General features: G+C 34.3%; 4 protein-coding genes and 1 long non-coding RNA gene across 11 annotated transcripts in view; 4 read left to right on the plus strand and 1 right to left on the minus strand.

Moving 5' to 3' along the window:
* The window catches only part of LOC107720525 (uncharacterized), a 17,105-nt gene extending 7,211 nt beyond the window's left edge, over positions 1-9,894 (plus strand). Inside the window, exons 2-3 of the mRNA XM_016528258.1 lie at positions 8,993-9,126; positions 9,353-9,894. Coding sequence (XP_016383744.1) covers positions 8,993-9,126; positions 9,353-9,734 — 516 coding nt within the window. The 3' untranslated portion in view covers positions 9,735-9,894. The remainder of the gene's footprint in view (positions 1-8,992; positions 9,127-9,352) is intronic.
* LOC107720526 (uncharacterized) lies at positions 1,474-8,042 on the plus strand. Its single transcript, XR_001637623.1, has 3 exons — positions 1,474-1,484; positions 2,937-2,939; positions 7,967-8,042. It is a non-coding gene; the product is annotated as an uncharacterized LOC107720526 (long non-coding RNA).
* An 816-nt stretch (positions 9,895-10,710) lies between the features above and the next one.
* On the plus strand, positions 10,711-16,412 carry gal (galanin/GMAP prepropeptide). 6 transcript variants are annotated; one of them, XM_016528261.1, is made up of 7 exons: positions 10,711-10,775; positions 10,863-10,943; positions 11,735-11,789; positions 13,525-13,558; positions 15,134-15,186; positions 15,416-15,487; positions 15,889-16,412. In XM_016528261.1, the coding sequence occupies exons 2-7, from the start codon at positions 10,863-10,865 to the stop codon at positions 15,948-15,950; spliced, it is 357 nt and encodes a 118-aa protein (XP_016383747.1). In that variant the 5' UTR covers positions 10,711-10,775; the 3' UTR covers positions 15,951-16,412. The 6 variants fall into 6 exon arrangements, with proteins under 6 accessions (XP_016383747.1, XP_016383749.1, XP_016383745.1 ...); XM_016528263.1 differs by having other exon boundaries at positions 15,419-15,487; XM_016528259.1 differs by lacking the exon at positions 15,134-15,186 and having other exon boundaries at positions 13,525-13,611.
* LOC107720512 (C-factor-like) lies at positions 16,335-17,165 on the minus strand. Of its 2 annotated transcripts, XM_016528240.1 has the most exons (4): positions 17,061-17,165; positions 16,817-16,950; positions 16,605-16,716; positions 16,335-16,531 (listed from the first exon to the last, which is right to left on the minus strand). In XM_016528240.1, exons 2-4 carry the CDS (start codon positions 16,903-16,905, stop codon positions 16,349-16,351), a joined length of 384 nt encoding a protein of 127 aa, XP_016383726.1. In that variant the 5' UTR covers positions 16,906-16,950; positions 17,061-17,165; the 3' UTR covers positions 16,335-16,348. The 2 variants fall into 2 exon arrangements, with proteins under 2 accessions (XP_016383726.1, XP_016383727.1); XM_016528241.1 differs by having other exon boundaries at positions 16,795-17,165.
* A 6,967-nt stretch (positions 17,166-24,132) lies between these two features.
* LOC107720508 (protein lin-54 homolog) overlaps positions 24,133-25,136 on the plus strand; it is a 6,949-nt gene continuing 5,945 nt past the window's right edge. The window contains exons 1-2 of the mRNA XM_016528235.1: positions 24,133-24,389; positions 25,038-25,097. Of these exons, the coding sequence (XP_016383721.1) occupies positions 24,133-24,389; positions 25,038-25,097 (317 nt within the window). The remainder of the gene's footprint in view (positions 24,390-25,037; positions 25,098-25,136) is intronic.

Consider the following 25,136-nt stretch of genomic DNA (forward strand, 5'->3'; position numbering starts at 1 on the left):
AAAAAATGACCGTGAATTTAATGGTAAAAGACTGTAAAAATGCTACAGTAAAAACCTGTTAAATGGTTAACGGTAAATTCCCCTACTATATACGGTGAAAAACTGTATTGGCCATTACATGTATTGGACATAAATTTTACGGTAGTATGAAAATACCGTATAATTTACAGTGAATAACCGTAAATTGACATTCCCAGAATTCCCTGCGTTACATTTCAAATTTGATGTTTTTTTGTTGAAATAATTATGTTTCTTCTTAGTTTTTTCTTATCCGTTTTGTATATTAGGGTTGTGTGTTACACATTAATGTTGTTAAATTAATGTTTATTGCATTATTTCAGTTTCATGTGTGTTACCATGATGGTGTTTAGCGTTTGTGTGAATGACACTGTGCACCTTCTATATATGTTATTATTTAAAAGCTGCTTGTGATGGGCTTTGGTTCATCATGTGACTTTCTCATCACCACCTGCATTTGGTGGTTATCAGTGTATTACAAAGGTACAAAACAGATTTCAGTACTTCAGTAGGTTGGTATATTAACATTATATCAGTTAATGAAATTACGGTATTTAACTATAAATTTAAGTTAAAATCGTAAATCCTAAAATGTTGCTACAGTATTTTTTATGGTAAAATTCCAGCAACCACAGCTGCCGTTTTTTTACCGTAAATTTAACGGATTTTTTTTTACAGTGTATGTTAAATTTTCACAAAATCATGCTAACAACATTCATAAGAGCACTAGACAAAGTTATCATCTAGGCTATATAGCAATGGTTATTAAGGAAAACTTTAACAGTAATACTATTATTAACAGTATAGTTTTATTACTGTAATATGGCTATGTATTGTTGAATGAATAATAAACAACTGATACAATTATACACCCCTAACCTACAGTATAGTAATGGTGCAATATGATAGAATTTAACAATGCTCATTCCTCCAAAACAGAGAAAACATCTTTCACAAACATTTTCATGTCTGTCTCTTTTAAAGTGTTAGTGTATATAATGAGTGGAATGTGGGGTTTTTATAGCACAATTCTTAACCCCACCCCAAACACAAATTTTCAAACCCTGGCTACGGCCATGAGAGCAACACCTAAAGTGTGCAGATCTGATGAGCCGAGCAGCAAGACTGAGATTAATCAAGAAACAAAAATGATAGAAATACATGAAAAACATCAATAGGAAAAGGGACCAGGTTGCTATAATGTTGGATTCGAAAAGGATGATAAGGACTCAAAAATTGTCATGGTTTTGGCACTAGACAAACCGATAGTTTTGGATAAGCTGGGCAAAAACGGTTGGTATCTTTAAAAAAATAAGAGACGTCTTCCAAAAACACAAACTACTCATCTGACCGTCTTTAAACGGGTCATGACCTGCTTTTTTATTGTAATGTCTGCATTGCAAGCATTATGAAAACACTGCTAAAAAATAAGATGATCACATGCAGGATTCACTTTTACAAGGTTTGTTGAATCATAATGTTCAATGAGCCTTGCAAAATGTTGACATTTATGCTTTAAAGCAGATACTTTCTCATCAAAGACACTTATTATACAGAAATATGTCTGACTTTTTGCTGTCAGATCATTGAAGCGCAACTGAATTGTTATGTATCATGCATCAAACGCCATTAGAAAGAATGTTTTTTTTTTTTTTTTGGTAGATATACAGACTTTCCTGCTCCTGTAGAGCACAAATATGAAAGGGTCTTATACAGAGATGCAGAGCTGATATCCCTGAAGATAGATTTATTTGCTTTCAGCAGTGAGTCATTGTCTGTCATCAGCTCAGTGCTGAGGGAGAGTGAGTGGAGCTCTTTGATGTGTGTGAGTGAGAGAGAGAGAGAGAGAGAGATAAGTCACACTTTCACATTCTTGCATGACTACTTACTGTCTGTGAAAGGAAAAATCATGATTTTAGCAGTGAGTGACATTAAAAAAACAAAGCTATAAAATAAATGGGACATCTTGAAAGCATCGTACAATAGTATAGTGGACATAAATGACCATGACATTGCTGCCGCACAGAAGTTTATGAGGCTCGCAGCATTTTCCCAACGTATGTTGAACTAGCACATCACAGGCTGAGATAAACGTGTTAGAGAGAGCGTCAGCTATTATGCCCTATCTTTCCAAATAACCCATAATTGCAGTGTGACACTATAATGTTTTGAAATTGCTAATGTTATGTTCTTTTATTACTAAGGTAGTAAATAACTGATGAATCAAGTGTAATTTGCACATGTCAATGGTTTTTGCTCATATACTTCATGTCTTCTATCAGGGTTCAGTGTGTGGAGTGGAGATAATTACCTTTGAGACCACATTTACACTCAATTCTTTGGCCAGAATTAGACACATTCATTATTTTGTAAGAAAAAGGAGTGAGTACAGTAGATGGCTTGAGGTAGTTTCATAAAATATATGTAAAATATAATATAATATTAAAATTATATATTATATAAATTTTTTATTATATAAATTCTATATATATCTATATATATATATAATCAGTCAATATTTTATTTCCATCAAACTTCAAATGACTATTGGAATATATAAATATAATAAATATGCAGCAATAAATAAACAATTTATTATTATTATTATTATTATTATTATTTTGTAATAGGGTTAGGGTTAGGTTAGCAAAGGTTTAAAAACACCCACTTTTATTAATATACATTATTTAATTTGTTTATTTTAAACACTGTGTCTCACTTGAGCTCGTTTTTGTCCATTAGAAATGAAACTTTGACCCTTACCCTTTGAAACTTAATTTAAAACAGCACAGAAGTTTCAACTATATCGGTAATGACTGTTATGTCGATGCTGACAGGAGGCAGACACACTTTGGGTATTCGCTCAGAATTACTGTCTGACAAAACACAATAAAGCTTTCATTAAAGTCCAGAACAAGTCTGTTTGTCATGCAAGTACATTGTCCTGATTCAATGACAATGTTTGAAAGTTCATATACGCTACTTCCCTCTGCCATATATGGTTTATTTCTGACTAATAAGACCAAATTACACTCACAATCTTCTAGCTGATCCTAAGCATTTGATTTTTTTTTCTACTTACTTTCATTGTTTTAAGTGTGTTTATTTAGTATGTTATTTTGGCATGTTTCTGAATTTTGTATTTGTATAGAAAACATTACAGTTCATAATGTACAAAATAAACCCATCGTGATTTAACTATCAGACTATTGTAGTATTGTAAACTGTTAAATTGCATGATAAGCATCAACCTTGATTTCATGCATCCTTGCATTCTGAAATGTGTCAGTGCAGTTCATTACCCAACGCAAGTGGTGCACGTCACGGAAAACCCACGTTTAGTATTTCTAAGAAATTAATACTTTTCTTTAGCAATAAATGCAAAAGACATATTTTAAAAACATTTTAAAAATCTGAATTATTCCAAACTTTTGAGTGGCATATCACTCATAAAATATATTTATATAGTGTACATTCAAAATATCATATATTATAAATATATATGATTAATTTCTGTAAAATTATATTGATAATTTTACAGAAATTATTAAAAAAAAAAAAATGTTCTGTTTCTGTGATCCACTGACCTGTGTGGCTCCGTTTTGTCCATCAGAAATGAAACTTTAATAAATTATGCTCATAAATGATGCTGATAATATGCCTGGAAACTGTAATTGCAAATGATCTGAATGGAGAGAAATCGACACCCTGATCTTTCCATGTGTGTGTTTTTTTAAAATCAATTTAATCATGAATATTGGACGGGTAAAGAGTGTAAAAGATAAATTTTCAGCTTGTCATGCTCTGTAAAAAAAATCTGTAGTTTTTGAAAAATAATTTTGGCAGCTGTGGCTGCCAGAATAATTGTGTAAAAAAATACAGAAAAACTGTAAACACATTTACAGAACAAACTGTAAATGTTACAGTATAAAACTGTAATTTACAAACAAGAAAATGTGAATGTAAACCAATAAATTCAACAATGCAGACTGCTTCTAAAATCTGTTTTATACCTTTAATATTTACTGACAACCACCATAATAATGCAGGTGGTAAAAGAGAAGGCCACATGAATCAAAGTTCATCACATAGCTTTTCCTCAAACTGAAGTATGTACTAAAATACAGAAGATGCACAGAGTCATTCACTCAAACACTAAACGCCATAATGGTAACATACATCACTTAAATAATGCAAAAAACATTCATTAACATAAAACCCTAGTGAACATAACAAAAACTATTAAGAAGCATAATTATTCAAACAAAATACTTTCAAATGTGGAGTGTCACGCAGGGAATTCTGGGAATATCTGTTTACAGTTTTTAATTGGATGTTGATTTGTTATTTTTTTACTGTACAATTAACAGCATTTTACTGTAAAATTACATACAATTTCTGGTTAGATCTTTTACAGTTTTCCCTGTATATGATCTTTTACAGTTTTCCCTGTGTATATAGTACAGGAACTTACTGTTAACTGTTACAGTTTTTTTTTCGGTAGCGGTTTTTAAATATTTTACAGTGAAAAATGTGTGTGAAGCTTCAACACTTTGCCTCTTTTTTTTTAGTCATTTTATACCATAACTTTGTGCTAAATCTGAAGGAAACCTGCTATGTGCAAGAAATTTTGTCTGAGTTCTCCTCAGGTATCCTTAAAGTCACATCTGCCTGTTTCTTCACACCAGAAATCATGCATCCACTGAGGCGAAATCCAGTTTTTCAATACATATTTCAAATCCCTAATCCCACTCCATTATTCAAATAGCTTCCACACAAGGATTGTCACCAATCTACCATTGAAATGCTAATACGGTGTTATGTAGCTTCCGCAAAGATGCACACTTCTAGGAAGCAGAGTGAAATGGAGCTTTGAGGCAGTGTCTCCCACCGTGTTCTTAGAGACGTCACCTGTGTTCCTGTGCTGTTTTTCTCCTCTGACAATGGGATGATACATTCAAATACTTTCAAATGTGGAGTGTCACGCAGGGAATTCTGGGAATATCTGTTTACAGTTTTTAATTGGATGTTGATTTGTTATTTTTTTACTGTACAATTAACAGCATTTTACTGTAAAATTACATACAATTTCTGGTTAGATCTTTTACAGTTTTCCCTGTATATGATCTTTTACAGTTTTCCCTGTGTATATAGTACAGGAACTTACTGTTAACTGTTACAGTTTTTTTTTCGGTAAGAGGCCTTTGTTCACCCCCCGGATCCATGTGAGACACCTTTTTTATGGATGGGCGCTTTTTATTTCACTTCTTTGGGATTGAAGCACTGCAACACCCGCTGACTGCAATGATAGAGCTTGGAATAGCCAGGACAATTTTTAATATAACTCCGACTGGATTCGTCTGAAAGTAGAAAGTCATATACACCTAGGATGCCTCGGGGTGAGTAAAACACAGCCTAATTTTCATTTTTGGGTGAACTAACCCTTTAAGTGCTTCATTGGTGATTTTTCATTTTTGGATACATTTTTTTTTTTTCATAATTCTTTAAGCATTATGTTTTTTCTCTGCTGAGAGAATATGGGGAAAAGACATCATTATACCAATTTTCATTAAAAATAAATTAACAACAAAAAATAAAATAAAAAAATATAAAAATAAAAAAGATTTAAATGTAAATGTTTTAAATCATCATAAAAACATCTCATACATGACATACATGTTATGACATTGAAGTTAAATCAAAATTAACAACTAATATATATCTTACCAACAAAACAAAAAAAAAGTATTTAAATATAAAATACAAAAATAAATATTTACATTTAAAATATTTAATTATTTAGAAAATCATTAAAAAACATCTATCTATCTATCTATCTATCTATTTGACATTAGATTTACATTACATTAAATTTAACAACATAAAACAATATTCAATGTCTTAATGTACCATATGAGCAGCATGTAAATTTAATTTTTAAATAAATAAAATTATTTATAAATTATGAATTAACAATGATTGCAGTTTGTGCAAAAGAAATTATGATTTTCAAACAAACTGAACACTTCCCCTATCTGCTATTGGTCAGAAAAACTGGTAGTCCCGCCTACTGGTTGAGCCAGTGTTGCTGTGGTCAGGCTGGTCAGGATGCTCAAGCAAACCATGCTTGTATAGCTCCACAGAGACACAGGGTTTTGCATCATACTTCTAAATAGTAAAAAAGGAACCATAACCATAACTACTTTTAAATAGTCAAAAGGTACTATAGATGATTTGAGAGCAAGAAAGTCAAAAGTGTCTATATTGTTTGTCATCATATTGCATAAAGTGCTGCAGTTTACACAGAGATTCTTTACTTAAACTGTCATATCTCACTGCTAACGAAATTAAACAGCTGATTATGTTACGATTCATACAAGAGTCTTTTCTTGACCCTGTGTACAGTATAACCTAATCAAGCCAACCTAATCAAATTGGAGCCAGACTAATTTGGTACAAATGAATGTCTAAATTATTTATCTGTGTGCTAAAGGGCAAGAGCAGCATAACCACATGAAAGTGTTTTTTTATTATTATGGATAGAGGACTCGTATTTTGGCCAGAAGCAAAGGTTTAAAGTTAAATGATGATGGATTTGTTTCTTACAAACATGCAGCTTTTCACTTCACAAGATGTTAACTGATGGACTGGAGTGGTGTGGATTACTTGTGTATTACGGTGATGTTTTTATCAGCTGTTTGGACTCTCATTCTGACGGCACCCATTCACTGCAGAGGATCCATTGGTGAGCAAGTGATGTAATGCTAAATTTCTCCATACCTGTTCCAATGATAAAACAAACTCATCTACATCTTGGATGGAAAATACATCTTGAATTTCAATTTTACAATGACAGTGACACGCAGGCAGAGCGTATCTTTAGTTCCATTGGAAATGCGGCAAGCATATATGCTCAGTAGAGGTGAGAAACGGACAGCTGTGTGGAACTGCGATATCCATCAAAGGTGACAATAATGTTAAATGATGCAAAAGGAGGAAATGCTCTGCCAGTTAATAGACTCTAAAATAAACGTATTTAACTAAAATATAAAGGTTTATGGTCCCCGCCACAGGTTGGTCTCCCTAGAGACACATCTAAACACACATAAAAGGAACAAATATGCGGCAAGGAGAGTGAATTTGTTTGTTTTTGCTCATTTGAAACTGCTAACCGTGAAGGAACTGCGATATCCATCAAAGGTGACAATAATGTTAAATGACGCAAAAGGAGGAAATGCTCTGCCAGTTAATAGACTCTAAAATAAACGTATTTAACTAAAATATAAAGGTTTATGGTACCCGCCACAGGTTGGTCTCCCTAGAGACACATCTAAACACACATAAAAGGAACAAATATGCGGCAAGGAGAGTGAATTTGTTTGTTTTTGCTCATTTGAAACTGCTAACCGTGAATAAAAGACTGATGTTCATTGTATTCTGAAATGATTTGAAAAGATGCTGGATGTGAATCACTGTACAAGGAGTGTTCTTCAGAAAAGAAAAAGTCCACTGCAGATCCGATACATAAGTGTAGTAAGTGTGAGTCAGCTGTGGTCTTCTGGACATCATGCGTCATAATCAGGGCTTTCTTTGATATGATCTCATAATAGACCTGAAGGACAAAGAGACACATGATTGTAATAATGGCTGTAAAATGCTAACACTCTTATTTAGGACACCCATAAAAAGTAAACACTCAGTTCTTGGTGAATAAATGGGAACCCTGCTGAAAAAAACAAACAAAAAACAGCTAAAACCAGCCTGAGCTGGTTGGCTGGTTTTAGCTGGTCAGCAGGCTGGTTTTAGAGGGGGTTTGGCCACTTCTTTAGCTGGTCAGGCTGGGAGACCAGCTGGCTAACCAGCTAAAACCAGCTTGGCCAGGCTAGGAGACCAGCTAAAAGCTACTTTCAACTTACGCTGGTTTTAGCTCTTTTTTTTTTTTCAGCAGGGAAAAACATTTCTGAAATTGATATGCTGCTCACACTACTAGAGGCCTGAACAGCTAACCACTCAGGCTGGCTCATTTAAAATAGTTGCTTTCTAAAGAAACATGTTTAGTCGCTGAAAACAAGTTTAGTTCCATGGATTTGAATAATGATGAATGACCAATCAGAAAAACATTTTCCAGAGAACCTTGTAATAAATTACAATATAGTTGAAAAATGTCTTTACATTTTAGGAAGGAGTTCCTGGCAAGGTGATTATGTTTTAATAATAACCCCCCCCCCCAAAAATGGATTACAAATTTGAGTTCACGTTCAGTTGACGCAGAGTAGACGCTTACGTGAGAACATCGTGCTCGCGTGAGGTGATAACCATAGCAACGCCAGGCCGATGATTTAAGTTTGTCAAATTGGTGAACTGGTTTTTTGTTCCTTTACAGTTACACGGAACACAGAAATGCAACAGAGAAAAGACTTGAAAAGACTTGAGGTAGTTACTGGGTTTGATTAATTCCAATAACTAAGACTTATTAGGTTTATTTTAGGCCTATTTCTCTTCTTTGGCTGTCTTCGTTTGAATTTGAGTGGAACGTCCGAAGTAGCTGAAATCAGGGTTTCTTAATAAAAGTATGTATATGTTCAACAGCGTTCAAAAGGTTCAGTGACGACGAAGTTGTCCAAACGTTTGCGCGCATTTTCGTAGATCTGTTTTGGTGTTCAGCGCTTTTATTTCGATCTGTAACGTAACGTTACGTCGATTAATCATGACAAGTAGGCTACTGTAATTATGCACCAGCATAATATATTAACATATCTCAAATATAACAAATGCTTTTCGTTATCTGACGTTTATCTAGCTGTAATTGGCACAAAGTGACTAACGTTATGCATTTCGAGAGACGATTAAGCCTTCTTCATAAATAATACTTTGAAGTCCCTAAAAGTCATGTTATAATTCGCACCATGACTGAAACTATAACCCAGGCCTACTGAATGACAAATGGAATGATATTGAAATGTTTGTCTCATAGGTCAATGAGACATCTACTGCCTCATGGCAGGTAAAGTTAGTCAAGTTAGAGAAATCCTGCTGTCCTGGTCACTGCAGTTCCCGAGCGGTTTTCAGATTACTCATTAATGTGCATGGAACGGATTTAAATAACAGGTAGGCTTCTTTCTCTTGTGCAGATTAATTAGTTAGGCTATGTATTGATCTAATGCAGAGTATATCATACAATTTGGTAATGGCATCTCATTTTGTATTCATCTGAAATGCCTGCAAAAGTGTGTTTTTTTTCTCTAAATGAAAAGACACCATACACCGCTGTATTAACTGATTTCCTTAAAAAGAAAGATCATGAATTGTATGCACTCTGTTCCATTTCATCAAGGGCTTCATCGCCAGCAGCCTCCATCATCCATCCAATTGGTGAGGGACATCATCAGAAGAAATGTCGTGCAGACACTCAAGAACACAGCTCTCAAGAAACTGAGAAGCAGATGGACGACACCATCTTACAGACTCAACGCATGGAAATAGACAAGGAGGAATCTGAGAGTCCTTTCCATCAGAAGGAACAAAGCCTTTTGAGAAGAGCCATCAAAATTCTTCTCGTCTTGTTCATTATTTTGGGAGTAATTGTTATTTTCATGATTGCCTGCCAATATGTTTATCTGGAGTGGGAAAGAATCGTAAGGTCACGGAGTCTTAACAAATGCATGAATGGCTTTGAAAAACTGCGCTTTGTTGGAATGTACAATCCACCCATATGAACATATGAACCCATATTGCCTTCAGCACTCAATAAAGCGTATCAAAATGTCCTCTCGCGGTTTGAATAGTGTTTGTTTTTTCTATGTATTGTTTCTATATATCTGTATTTGCATGTGTTAAAATGTCAATAAACATGGATCAATAACAATGCAGGAAACTTGTAAAAGGTGCAATTATCAATAATACACATTAATCTCTGGAGCTCTAGTTAAAGGCATAATTACAGAGAAAATGAAAAAAAGTGAGGACTTTTTTTATGAAAAGGTATGGTTTATTCATGTTACAAGGAGTAACACAAAGATGTGTGTTTGTTAATATGATAATAAATATAGCCTGAAATAAAATAATACAAATATTTTTACCTTTTTAAAATAAGGATTAATAAGTATAAACTGTTATGTGCTTATATATATAGTATGAATCAAGTGTATGGATACAAAGATTGCATTTCTAAAACTTTTTTTTTTCAGAGTAGACTAATAAGATTTCTCCTTTTTATTTCTCACACATTCACTAAGAAATAACTTACTTTTTGCATTAAAAATGACTCAAATGTACTCATTTACTGATCAACAGTAACATTATTTCTTTAATCTTTTAGAAGCATGCATGTGGTAGCCTACATTTCAAGAATATTTTAAGCAAAATAATATTTCTGTTACTGTAAAATGTGTGCGCTTATGCTGAGCTGGGAATGTCAAACTGGAAAATGTAAAATCCATAATATCATTTCCTGACATAGATCTGACAGATGATGTTTGAGCTGGATGGGACATTTTGATGACTATACAATAATTAATAAGGCGATAATCAGCTGATCCATGGACATAAACAGACTCGATCGTTGCTAATTTGCTTTGGTGTCATTGATGAAGAGCCTGACGATGTCACCTTTTGACGTAAATACGTCAGAGGTGAGACATTCCGTTTCAATAAAAGGCTCCGGATCCCAGGAGCATCAGAGGACCAGGAGTAAAGAAGCAGCAGGGATATTAACCTACTAGTGTTTTTACTCTCCAAAGACCCAACTGATACTCAGAGTAAGTTCCCAGTCTCCTTCTTTCTAATTTCTTCTGTTTATGCATGTTCTGTATGTTTCATAATGCTTCACTGATGCTGTTTTTCAGATGCACAGGTGTGTCGGCGGAGTTTGTGTGTCTCTAATTGTGTGCGCGTTTCTTACGGAAACACTCGGAATGGTGATTGCGGTAAGAGTTACTTTGATTCAAAATTATTCATTTCAATATTTAATACTGTATGTAGGCCTATGTTTATAAGTATGTTTAAATTAAATTACGGAAAAGATGAAACAGTGATTTAAAAAAAAAAAAAGATATAGGAACTGTTCTGTGTAACAACACTCCCTTGAAACATCTTGTTTCTAGTAGCTTGGGGCTAGTTGTCACAATTTTAACGATTTTTAAATTTAAATTGTTCTCACAATCTCACGGTGGCTTTTTTTTTTGTTTTGTTTTTTTGTTTTTGTTTTTAAAAAAAAAAGGCAATTTCTGTTTGAACACATAACTTAAAGTCTTTGCTATAAATATTTAACATTATTGGGTAAGAAATAAAGAACGCACGTTTACTTTTGCCCCAACACCTGGACATGTTGTCGGGCTTTATGGGGTAAGTCGTCACAACTGGACACGGCATTAAATAGAATATTATAGTGCTTTCGGCAAAATAGCGTAAATGTAAACGGTAACGTAAAATGTCAATAACAATAGTAATGGAAAAACAACTATTGCTATTTAATAAACCGTCAAATTCACTTTTTTGTTAGTTAAAGTAGATATTAACATTATATCACTTATTGAAATATAGAGTTATCAGTTGTTAAATATAAAGGCAACAGTATGCCATCCTATTAAACATAATTTTTTACAGTGAACTTCTAGCAACACAGCTGCCAGTTTTTAACTGTAAATTTAAATGGATATTTTTTACAGTGTATAACTTGAACTTTCTATTTTTATATATTACATATTCTATAAAACAGGCAAAAGAGAAGAGAGGATGGACCCTCAACAGTGCTGGGTATCTCCTCGGTCCTCGTGAGTTCCCCATTACATCTTTTGTAGACTTTTTTTCTGTCTTCTCCAATAATACCACTCTTTATCTTTCCCCATAGCTGTTTATTATACAAACAGTTGCGTATGATTTATGTATAGGCTAGCTGTTTTGACGTATACATTCTTTCTTCATTTGTTTTGCTTTACTTTTGCGTTGAGCTCACAGGGGCTCTACTTTTTAAACCTTGGACTCTTTAGTTTGTCCGTACTATCTGTGCAGGCCTGTTCGCTGTCTTTGATGAAATGTGTTGGGGTGCACTGATGTTGAGCTCACCTGTGTAGGTCAGTTACATAAGCTCCCTGTGTTTCAGGTCGTATTGATCACCTTATACAGATTAAGGATTCTCCCAGTGCAAGGGGGACAGAAGATCTGCTTGGTCAATGTAAGATAGCACCTGCAGGTTATTGAAGTCAGAGGAGGAATTGCTCTGTGGCGTTTCGCTCTTTGTGCTGTTTTCCATTGCTGGTGAAGCTTCTATTCAGCATGAATCAAAGAAAGATCTTTTCACCTAAACTGGAAAGATCAATCGAGCTTTAAAAGCATTGCTATTATGCTGTTTGAGGGAATAATTTAAGTACATAATCTGTGTGCAAAAGCATGAAGTATTCTTCTTCATAGACTTTCTAAATACTGCCATATTACAGTCTTAAATTCAATTATTAGTACTAACCCATAGCAGCAGGTTTCTTTCTGAATATATAAGCAATATTCTGCTGTTTTCCTTGCATTAAATAGTCTGTTAAAGGTGATTTCACTCTTTTTACATCCTCTATCTTCCACTCTACTTTCTGTCTCTGCTTGTCCACTTGCTGTGAGCTTTTGCTGTCGTTTTTGCCCTTTGGGTGCCCTTGTGGAGAAGGAGTACACTTTAGAATACTTTTAAAATGAGCAGTTATGGAAATAGCAAGAATATACTTAAGTGCAAACTGAATGTAATGTTTTCGGACACTTAATTGCATAATTTTTGCAATTAAATGCAATTTATTATAGTTTAAATTTATATTAAATGCAGTTAGTTGAACTTAAGAGTGCTTTTTTTTTACCCACTTAAGTAGGATTTAAGTACATCTTTATATGCAATTTCATAATTACTTCTATTGTCTGATGAAATATTGTTAAAGTGTACTGCTGAATATACTGACAAGCATTTATGGTACATTCAAATATAGCCTACTTCAATGTAATTTCTATTGAAACTTTTAAGTCATGTATTTAAATATATTTGTAAGTATATATTACTTAAAGGTACAACTTTTAATTTGGCATTATTACAAAGAGCAGTTTTTAAAAGTGTGCTTAAGTGCGTTAAGAAACAGTCATGAAAGTGGACTTTAATTTAGGTAATATTATATTATCTGCAAGTACAGATTTGAAAAATATACTTCTAAGTTTTGAAGTACACTTCAAGTGTACATTCAATACAATTAAGTGCACTTCTTTTTCACAAGGGTGTGAGCTTGTGCTTCGCATTGCGACAAAAAAAAGCAATTCCATGACTCAATTCCTGCAGGTTGCTCTACTCAATCTGTCCCAAAAAACAGAAAAGACAAAAACAAAAAAGCTATTCCTCGGATAATGACTTGTCGCATTAGGAACATATGTGTGCCACAGGCAGGTCTATGAATATCAGCCGGGGCGTCAGGGTCTGACGGCGTGGTGCTCAGCGGGCTGTTCAAATGATCAATGTGATTATGTGTGGTTTTGCTTTGTGATCAGATGCCATAGACAGCCACAGGAGCCTTAGCGACAAGCATGGACTGGCAGGCAAGAGAGAAATGCCCATAGAGGAAGATTTCAAGACAGGTAAGAAACATGCACCGCCCGTAGGGACTCGTCAGTGTGAAAACCCAAAACGGATTTGTGTTCATTAAGATCATTGTTCTGTATGGTTTATTAGACTCTCTTAAAGGCTAGGAAGTTGATTACACTATTCATTTATCGTTAATGTACTTTCACAGATGTTGTGGCAAGGCTTCGGAAGTAAAATAATAACCGAGAATGACCCTATAAAATCTTGTTTCTGCTTTTTAGCAGCTCTGAGGATAGCAGATGAGGATATGGTCCACACTATTATAGACTTTCTTTCATATCTCAAATTAAAAGGTAAGTGCAGTTGTTATTTGATTAGAGATTTTTTAATCAGATTTATGAAACTAAAATAAAGATATATCAACTTCAAATTGCTGGGAGTATAGTTAGTATAGTATATAAATATATATATACTATTAAATTTTAGTAGTATATAGTACTATACAATTTAATACTATATAAGTATATAGTACTACTATAATTGAATACTATATATACAGTATATAGTATTAAATTAGTCGAACATTTTTAAATAAATACTTTTATTCAGCAAAGATGCATTATATTAATCAAAAGAGACTAATATATATATACATAATAAATATGCACAGTATACACATATATATTGTGTAAACAAACACTTTTATTTTGGATATGATTAATCGCGATTAATCGTTTGACAGCACTAATAAATATATATATATACATGTTGTGCTGACCTATTGAAATTCATCTGTTGTGTGACTGTTAACCATTCATTCCTGTTATTCCAGCTTGAATTCTTGACCAATTCATTTCAAATTCCAAATCTCAAATCTCAAATTCACACACTTAGAATTAAACTCTGACTTTTACTAGTAGCTGACCCCATCAAATTAGTCAAAATATAATAAACAGACACATAAAGGACAAGTAATGTATATACCGTGCAATTCTGAATAACCATCTCTGTAGGTTTTAGGCGAATAAGACCCCAAAAAACTACTGTTCACCTAACGTAACTTGACTGCAAGAAAGAGAATTGTTCTAATTATCAAATTTGTACTTACTTCACCCTGCAGAAATGGGAGCTCTCGACAGTCTGCCTTCCTCTCTCACGTCGGAGGAAATAAGTCAACCCTAATTTTGACCGAATCCAGCATTGACACACCGTGACCTCCACCGCGCCTGGCTGAAATCGCTCTCAGAGGCTGTATTAACGTTCAAAGTCTTCTCCACCACGCTAACCTGTCAATATTACCACGTAACTTTAATCTGTCAGAATCACTTGACGGCTGATGTGGAGATGGATTCAAAAAATAAAACTCATAAATGGCATTCGACTCACCTTATTGCCTGTCTTATTATCTTTTATTTTATATTCATAGAAAAGGCAATATCCATGACAGACTATTACTTTTTTATTTTCAAAGTATAAACACACCCATGTAACCTTTCATAACAATTCAATTCTCCTAAGACCTAAGGTTACTATGTGTGGTATTGCTTTGTGATCAGATGCCATAGACAGCCACAGGCACGGACTGGCAGGGAAGAGAGAAATGCCCATAGAGGAAGATTTCAAGACAGGTAAGAAACATGCACTGCCGGTAGGGACTCATCAGTGTGAAAAGGGATTTGTGTTAATTAAGAGCAGGATTCTATATGGTTTATTAGACTCTATAAAGGCTGGGAAGTGGATTATACTATCCATTAATTGTTAATGTACTTTCACAGATGTTGTGGCAAGGCTTTATCAGTAAAATAATAAATAATAATGACTCTATAAAATCTTGTAACGACTGCTTCTCCTTTTTAGCAGCTCTGAGGATATCAGATGAGGATGTTGTCTATACTATCATAGACTTTCTTTCTTATCTCAAATTAAAAGGTAAGTGCAGTTATTTATTTTTTTAGAGATTTTGTCAGATTTACGAAACTAAAATAAAGTTAAATACATCATCTTCAAATTGCTGTAAGTATAGTTAATATAGTATGTTTTTAATGAATACTTTTATTAAACAGGGATGCTTTAAATAAACCAAAAGGGACCTATATATATATATATATAAACTCTGACTTTTACTAGTAGCTGACCCCATCAAATTAGTCAAAATATAATAAACAGACACATAAAGGACAAGTAATGTATATACCGTGCAATTCTGAATAACCATCTCTGTAGGTTTTAGGCGAATAAGACCCCAAAAAACTACTGTTCACCTAACGTAACTTGACTGCAAGAAAGAGAATTGTTCTAATTATCAAATTTGTACTTACTTCACCCTGCAGAAATGGGAGCTCTCGACAGTCTGCCTTCCTCTCTCACGTCGGAGGAAATAAGTCAACCCTAATTTTGACCGAATCCAGCATTGACACACCGTGACCTCCACCGCGCCTGGCTGAAATCGCTCTCAGAGGCTGTATTAACGTTCAAAGTCTTCTCCACCACGCTAACCTGTCAATATTACCACGTAACTTTAATCTGTCAGAATCACTTGACGGCTGATGTGGAGATGGATTCAAAAAATAAAACTCATAAATGGCATTCGACTCACCTTATTGCCTGTCTTATTATCTTTTATTTTATATTCATAGAAAAGGCAATATCCATGACAGACTATTACTTTTTTATTTTCAAAGTATAAACACACCCATGTAACCTTTCATAACAATTCAATTCTTCTAAGACCTAAGGTTACTTCACTATTTTACTTCTTGATTCGTACATACAGGTGGAAACATGAATAATTTATACTGCAGGCTGTTCTTCCGGTCTTAGCTTCTCAGCGGTCATCTGGCACTCGGACAATATGGAGATCACCAGGGTAAGCTTTTTCCAGTGTAGTCCACATATCCAACCATGATGTTTCTCCGTTAATCCAGAAATGACAGACAACACTGATGATATGCTCTCCTCTGGGCTCAAAGGAGCCTTCAAATGCAAGAAAATGGGTTAAAACAAAGTCATTTTTTTCAAGACAATTGAAAAACACATTCAGACTCACCGTTGGTCCGCCCATATCAGTGCGCACCCAACCAGGGTGAAGCGCGATGCACAAAATCTTCTCAGTTTCCAGATCAGTAGCCAAACACCTCGTAACCATATTCAAGGCACTCCTGAATATGTCCAAAATCAAAGTTGAGTATGTAGAAGTTCATAATTGTCCCCACCAAGCAACTAAGCAGGTGTTTTACCTTAGATGCCCTGTATGCGTACCTCTTGCAGCTCGCCCCCTCGCCCCAGTTGAGCTGCACAGATCCCAGGATGGACGACACATTGATCACTGCGGCTCCCTGGATTCCCATGTCACTGCCTTCAGCTGCCGCCCTTCTCAACAATGGCAGGAAAGCCTGAAAAAGATGATGGGTATTCAATAAAGAGGAGCTTTTGATTTCAATGAATAAATACTGAAAATAAAATACCAATAAGAAAGTTTATAAGAGCGTTAGATTATAGTTGCCTGTGGATGGTAATTAATCCAGTCATATTATTTTGGTCACAAAGAGAGGAACCACTGTGTTACTCTCATGGGTTTTCATCATGGCATCTCGAGTGACTGTGTCCAGTTCAGTCATGTTAATCGCCGCATTATTAATTAAGCAGTTCAACCCATCAGCACCCACAATGGATTCCACTGCCTGTGCTGCTGCATCCACACTGCACCACTTGCACTGGTGACATCTGAAATAATAAAGACTGATTTGTGAATCCATTTGATTTGGTTCATTAAAAAGAAGCAACTCAAGAGACCGATTTGCTTCCAAATCAAACATCTCAATGGCTTATTTATCTACTCAAAAGAAATAAATAACCAATGAAATGTTTTACAGAAGAGCATGACTAGAAAACTGTTTATTCACTCTAAAACGTTCTATTACTTATTCAGGACCAGTGTTATGATTGTTAACTAAAACTATTAAAAGTCATTGAAATACACTACATGGAAAGTAACTTAAATAAGTTCAGATTTAAACTTTAACTTAAAAAAAAAAAACTAAAAAAGATTGAAAAAAAAAGTAAATGGCATCACTAAATGACAAAAAACTAAAATGCACATAACAAAATTACTAAAACTGAACATATGAAAATGAAAATATATAAAAATGCTCATTTAAAACATTAATATATACTATAATAATTCAAAAATGATTTCCAGTTGGTCACAAAGAGAGGAGCCACTGTGTTACTCTCATGGGTTTTCATCATGGCATCTCGAGTGACTGTGTCCAGTTCAGTCGTCATGTTAATCGCCGCATTATTAATTAAGCAGTTCAACCCATCAGCACCCACAATGGATTCCACTGCCTGTGCTGCTGCATCCACACTGCACCACTTGCACTGGTGACATCTGAAATAATAAAGACTGATTTGTGAATCCATTTGATTTGGTTCATTAAAAAGAAGCAACTCAAGAGACCGATTTGCTTCCAAATCAAACATCTCAATGGCTTATTTATCTACTCAAAAGAAATAAATAACCAATGAAATGTTTTACAGAAGAGCATGACTAGAAAACTGTTTATTCACTCTAAAACGTTCTATTACTTATTCAGGACCAGTGTTATGATTGTTAACTAAAACTATTAAAAGTCATTGAAATACACTACATGGAAAGTAACTTAAATAAGTTCAGATTTAAACTTTAACTTAAAAAAAAAAAACTAAAAAAGATTGAAAAAAAAAGTAAATGGCATCACTAAATGACAAAAAACTAAAATGCACATAACAAAATTACTAAAACTGAACATATGAAAATGAAAATATATAAAAATGCTCATTTAAAACATTAATATATACTATAATAATTCAAAAATGATTTCCAGAAATGTTTGAATCCTATAGATAACAATTACACAAATATAATTTGTACTTAATATATATTATATAGAGTTTGACAGGGAATATATAGTTTAATGTGGAAATTAAAAAGTACATTTGTCAACGTCAATAAGAATCACATTTATTTGTCCTTTCTCTCCACCTACTGGACATATATAACAATTGCACCTCACTAATATTGTAATATGATTTATTTATGCATTTTGTGGAGGTTTGGTGGTATTTAAAATACAACATTGTATTACATATTAAATAACAATACATTTTAATACATACACTGTTTGCGATTTATTTATACTTTTTATAAATAAATCAATGAAATGTACATATAGATAAAGTATTTAAATATTCAAACAGATAAAGAAGGCGGTAAACTAAATACAAACACAATTCTATACACATATCGTCTTGATGATGATGCAGAAGTGGAAAATGCAATAATTTAATTCGTTTACGCTCATCACGTGACAATGCAACTCACCTTGAGGCAAAACCATAGACTGTAAACATGAACGTTTGGATGCGATTTGGCAAGTTCTTGCAGTTCCTGCCAATGACAGCAAACCACAATCACTCGTTAAGCAGCTTGTGCGCTCATCTGTATTGTGCACAGGCTGTATCGAGTAGCTGTTTGGCCATTTGCAGTCCGAGACCTCTGTTTGCCCCCGTGATTAGAAACGAGGGACACATTGAGTTGTTGATATTCATCTTCAAGTCATAGGAGCACTGCAGTCCAGCTGGAGGCGGGGTTAGTTTCATAAGCGTCCAACCTTCAAACATTAAATATTAGGGATGGGCGATACCACTTATTTTGTTTTCGATACGATACCGATATTTTTCAAGGCAGTATCGTCGATATCGATACCGATTCGATACTTCTGAACTAAACTTTTAAATTATGAAATGTATTAAATGTATTAAATTACTAAGAGTAAAATGGGTAATGATAAGCACTTAACTTTATGTTTAAAACTCCATTTGATTTGGTTCATTAAAAAGAAGCAACTCAAGAGACCGATTTGCTTCCAAATCAAACATCTCAATGGCTTATTTATCTACTCAAAAGAAATAAATAACCAATGAAATGTTTTACAGAAGAGCATGACTAGAAAACTGTTTATTCACTCTAAAACGTTCTATTACTTATTCAGGACCAGTGTTATGATTGTTAACTAAAACTATTAAAAGTCATTGAAATACACTACATGGAAAGTAACTTAAATAAGTTCAGATTTAAACTTGAACTTAAAAAAAAAAAACTAAAAAAGCTTGAAAAAAAAAAGTAAATGGCATTACTAAATGACAAAAAACTAAAATGCACATAACAAAATTACTAAAACTGAACATATGAAAATGAAAATATATAAAAATGCTCATTTAAAACATTAATATATACTATAATAATTCAAAAATGATTTCCAGAAATGTTTGAATCCTATAGATAACAATTACACAAATATAATTTGTACTTAATATATATTATATAGAGTTTGACAGGGAATATATAGTTTAATGTGGAAATTAAAAAGTACATTTGTCAACGTCAATAAGAATCACATTTATTTGTCCTTTCTCTCCACCTACTGGACATATATAACAATTGCACCTCACTAATATTGTAATATGATTTATTTATGCATTTTGTGGAGGTTTGGTGGTATTTAAAATACAACATTGTATTACATATTAAATAACAATACATTTTAATACATACACTGTTTGCGATTTATTTATACTTTTTATAAATAAATCAATGAAATGTACATATAGATAAAGTATTTAAATATTCAAACAGATAAAGAAGGCGGTAAACTAAATACAAACACAATTCTATACACATATCGTCTTGATGATGATGCAGAAGTGGAAAATGCAATAATTTAATTCGTTTACGCTCATCACGTGACAATGCAACTCACCTTGAGGCAAAACCATAGACTGTAAACATGAACGTTTGGATGCGATTTGGCAAGTTCTTGCAGTTCCTGCCAATGACAGCAAACCACAATCACTCGTTAAGCAGCTTGTGCGCTCATCTGTATTGTGCACAGGCTGTATCGAGTAGCTGTTTGGCCATTTGCAGTCCGAGACCTCTGTTTGCCCCCGTGATGAGCACCGAGTGACACTTTGAGAAGTTGATCTTCATCTTCAAGTCATAGGAGCACTGCAGTCCAGCTGGAGGCGGGGTTAGTTTCATAAGCGTCCAACCTTCAAACATTAAATATTAGGGATGGGCGATACCACTTATTTTGTTTTCGATACGATACCGATATTTTTCAAGGCAGTATCGTCGATATCGATACCGATTCGATACTTCTGAACTAAACTTTTAAATTATGAAATGTATTAAATGTATTAAATTACTAATTTTGGTTTGAGTATCGATACTTTCGATACTCGCGTCAGTATCGATATATCGATACTTTGGATCGATACGCCCATCCCTATTAAATATGAGGGGGAAGCTAACGCTGCTAAATTCTCTCGCAGTAGTAAAACATACATCGTTAAAACACCTAAATATATTGTTTACAAAGCGGATTTACAAAATAAAACCAAAGTCCCTTTAAGGTATAAAGGTATTTCTATTTGACAAAGCATAATTATGTGAAATAGAGATGCACGCGACCTCTCGCGGTTTTTGCTGTTAATGTGCGTGAGCTCAAATCGTGTTATTTTCGCGCTTTTTACAGTATCTGTAATGTAATGTTGAAGAACATATCCAAAACTCTTATACAGTCTCAGATAAGTTAATTTTGTTATGTTAAACAGTAAAAAAAAAAAACACCACGCACTTAGTTATCTGGTACGTTAAGTGTAACATAATGTCAGCAGATTTGATATTTTATTAATATCTTGAGGTGGACGAATGATTAGCTAAATCGCTAGCATAACCAGATCACCTCAAAGTAAATAAACTAAACATCTTATTTCAATATTTGGTTATCTATGTATGTTTTATATTAGATACATTTTATAGCTTTTTCACTATACACAAAATAAATATATTAACAATGGAATAGTTTACTGAAGAGGATAACTAGAAAAAAAAATATATTCACTATACAGTACAACTTTCCATTACTTAGTCAGGACCAGTGTTGTTGTTTTTTCTAAACACACACACACACACACACACACATATATAAAGAACTGAAATAAAATATATATCTTAGATGACAAATAAAAATGACAAAAATACAGAATTGCTAAATTAAATTAAAATGAAATCTGCTTTGTAACTTTTTTATACAGCATCTGTAGATAAACATTCTGTTCTCTTACATGCCTGTGTGATTCCAGCGCCATCTAGAGCAGGAGAATGAATGAGTTGGAGGACCAAGAGTACAGCTACAAAAGAGAGTTCTCTGAAGGGTCTCTTGTTCCTTTACACCACACCCATAAATATATATCTTAGATGACAAATAAAAATGACAAAAATACAGAATTGCTAAAATTAAATTAAAATTAAATCTGCTTTGTAACTTTTTTATACAGCATCTGTAGATAAACATTCTGTTCTCTTACATGCCTGTGTGATTCCAGCGCCATCTAGAGCAGGAGAATGAATGAGTTGGAGGACCAAGAGTACAGCTACAAAAGAGAGTTCTCTGAAGGGTCTCTTGTTCCTTTACACCACACCCATGAAAGTCCTAGAATGGCAAATCTCATCAGTCATGGGATGCATTCAGTACCGGGATACTCCAGGATGGAAGAATCCCTGCAGGAGGATGACTACCCCACTTACAGGATTCTTCATCTGCTAACATGTGATCCTTTGCCTCCAGTAGCCCACTTTAGCTCAGCGTCCTATCCTGAATACTTAGTGGCTCAGTCTAACCATTATCAGCATGCACTAGGCCAACCGTACAGCTCCTGGCCATCCCAGGAGGCTTTTCATTACGCCATGTCATCAGTGAGTGTGCACAAATCGAAAGTATTTTCTATGTGAAATATGAAATCTCATTTAAGAGTCAGAACCGAACACATAATGCATTTCCAGTGATTAGGTTATGTCTTTAACTCATTAACTTGTTGATTTCTTTCTATCACAGGGAGCTGTCACCAGTATCAGCTCTGATGGTGCAGATGTTTACAGTCTGGAGGGTTATTCTACACATCAAGGATTTAGACATCATGATGTAATGTGCAATCTGAAGATGTTTGTGTTGTGTATGTGAAGCTTGGGTTCAAAGGGACTTAATGGATTCTTTTTATATAATTTTCCAGAGAAATCAGCCCCATGCTGTTCTTGTGTCGCCTCATGACCAGAAGCTTCCAGCTGAGACGTCCAACATTTGTCAGGTATCATCTCTCTCAAATGCCTTATTATTGCAATATATTGCCACACACACACGTCATAATTCTCATTATTCTCTCAAAAAAGAAACAAAAAATGGTCAAACAAAATCAGTCATGGTTCAAACATCTAGTAGTATAATAAAATATTTGCCATTTTATGTGGTTTTCAAAAAAATAAAAATAATTACCAATGAATGGGCAAAAGATCCTTGATTTATCCAAACAATAAAATACCTGTTTTTTACAATCATTATATTTGCATTTTCATTTGATGCCACTAGTCAGAAATTACACACTCATCACTCATCTTTTTGTTTGAGTGTCAGGGGCAGATTGTGCCAGATCTTTGATAAATAAAAATGAAGCCATTTCAAAAGTGATGAAACAGGCCATCTTCTCGGAGATGTTACAGCCAGTGCAGGTTGTGTGTGATGTGACCGGTGGAGGGCAGGTCGTCGTGCTGAACCATTGCAGTCCCATTCAGATTCACAGAGTCTCTGCCAAAGCCATCTGACCAGAGCTACTCTACTGAGGACCACTCACCCACTGGAAAAGGTGAAACCTGTATACACTTTCATGGTCATTTTCCATGCTCCTTAGAGTTGAACAGACCTTATTTCTTGCTGTACCTACCTATCAGCCTTCTTTATAAATAATCCTTTTTGCATGTAAAATGAAAAGCATTTACTGTTGTTGAAAATAAACTCAAGCATTTTTAAAGCTAAAGGAAAGTATTAATGTATTATTACATTAATAAACACACTTGCTAGGATTTTTTTATTCTGATATGTACTACTAGTTTAGCAGTTTAATGTACTGTTGAAGTATTCAACATCAGATGCCGGACATTCAGAGAAGATCGTGTCCACAAGACATCTGCAAGTGTCACATTCAACCTCACGCCAGGACCTTATGCTTCACAGGTAGTTTTCAGTTTGAAACATAGAGTAAATGGTTATTATATATCATATAACAGATAAATATATATAGGCCTATATAATTACATAATGAGTAAATCTCATGAAGAATTGTTTGCCATACATTGCCTCCCCAAAAAAAACTATTTTAACACATTTGAGATTTTTGAATCATGACATTACTTTCATTATGCAAAATGATCTGAAAAAAAAAGAGATTACATGTTAGTGAGTGGATTAGCAGTTAATTTGAAGGCAAAATTAGAGTTTATCCATTCAGAGGTGTTTTCAATCAATGGGATGCCAATCAGATGTCAGTGAGTGTCCTGTTTTAATTAAAGAACAGGGATCTATCAAAGTCCGATCTTCACAACACATGTTTGTGTTAGTGTATCATGGCACAAACAAATGTCTGATTTTCTGAGGACCTCAGAAAAAGAGTTGTTGTTGTTCATCAGGCTAGAAAAGGAATCCATGAATCCTGAGTCAAGACAGACTTTGTACAAATGGAGGAAATTCAAGATCATTGTAATAGTCCATGAGGAACCCAGAGTAACTTCTAAGCAACTAAAGGCCTCTCTCAAGTTGGCTAATATTAATGTTCATGAGTCCACCATCAGGACAACACTGAATAACTATGGTGTGCATGGCAGAGTTGCAACGAGAAAGCCACTGCTCTCCAAAAAGAACTTTGCCGCCTGTCTGCAGTTTGCTAAAGATCATGTGGACAAGTCAGAGGACTAATGGAAAAATGTTTTGTGGATGGATGAGACCAAAATAGCACTTTTTGGTTTAAATGAGAAGTGTTATGTTTGGAGAAAGGAAAACACTGCATTCTAGCATAAGAACCTTATCCCATCTGTGAAACATGGCAATGGTGGCCTGTTTTACTGCATCTTGGCCAGGACAGCTTGCCATCATTGATGGAACAATGGGTTCTGAATTATACCAGTGAATTCTAAAGGAAAATGTCAGAACATCTGTCCGAGAACTGAATCTCAAGAGAAAGTGGTTCATGCAGGAAGACAACGACCCCAAGCACACAATTCGTTCTACCAATAAATGAAGAAGAACAAAGATAATGTTTTGGAATGGCCGAGTCAAAGTCCAAAACTCAATCCTGTTGTGGAAGGACCTGAAGTTAAATTGATTTTAAATTAATAAATCACATTTTTACCTTTTTTTTTTTTTTTAGCTTCATCAGGTGCTTTGCCCTACTCAGATTGTAGAACAGGAAGAGGAGGGACAGACCAAAGGACATAGACGGTGCGAGTGTCATTACTGTAAAACCTCATAGCTCTCATGTTCATTCTAGACAACTGAACTGCAATTTTTGTAAAACAGTTTAAATTATGGCATAACTATTCTTTGTTTATTAGTGTGAAGTGGGAAAAATCAAAGCGACCTTGCAACTGCACAAAATCTCAGTGTCTGAAACTGTAAATATTTTCATGCTTTTTTTTTTTTTAAAGCCTTTA

The sequence above is a fragment of the Sinocyclocheilus rhinocerous genome, unplaced genomic scaffold (genome assembly GCF_001515625.1).
Source record: "Sinocyclocheilus rhinocerous isolate Xijiao unplaced genomic scaffold, SAMN03320098_v1.1 scaffold3040, whole genome shotgun sequence".
Classification (NCBI taxonomy): domain Eukaryota; kingdom Metazoa; phylum Chordata; class Actinopteri; order Cypriniformes; family Cyprinidae; genus Sinocyclocheilus; species Sinocyclocheilus rhinocerous.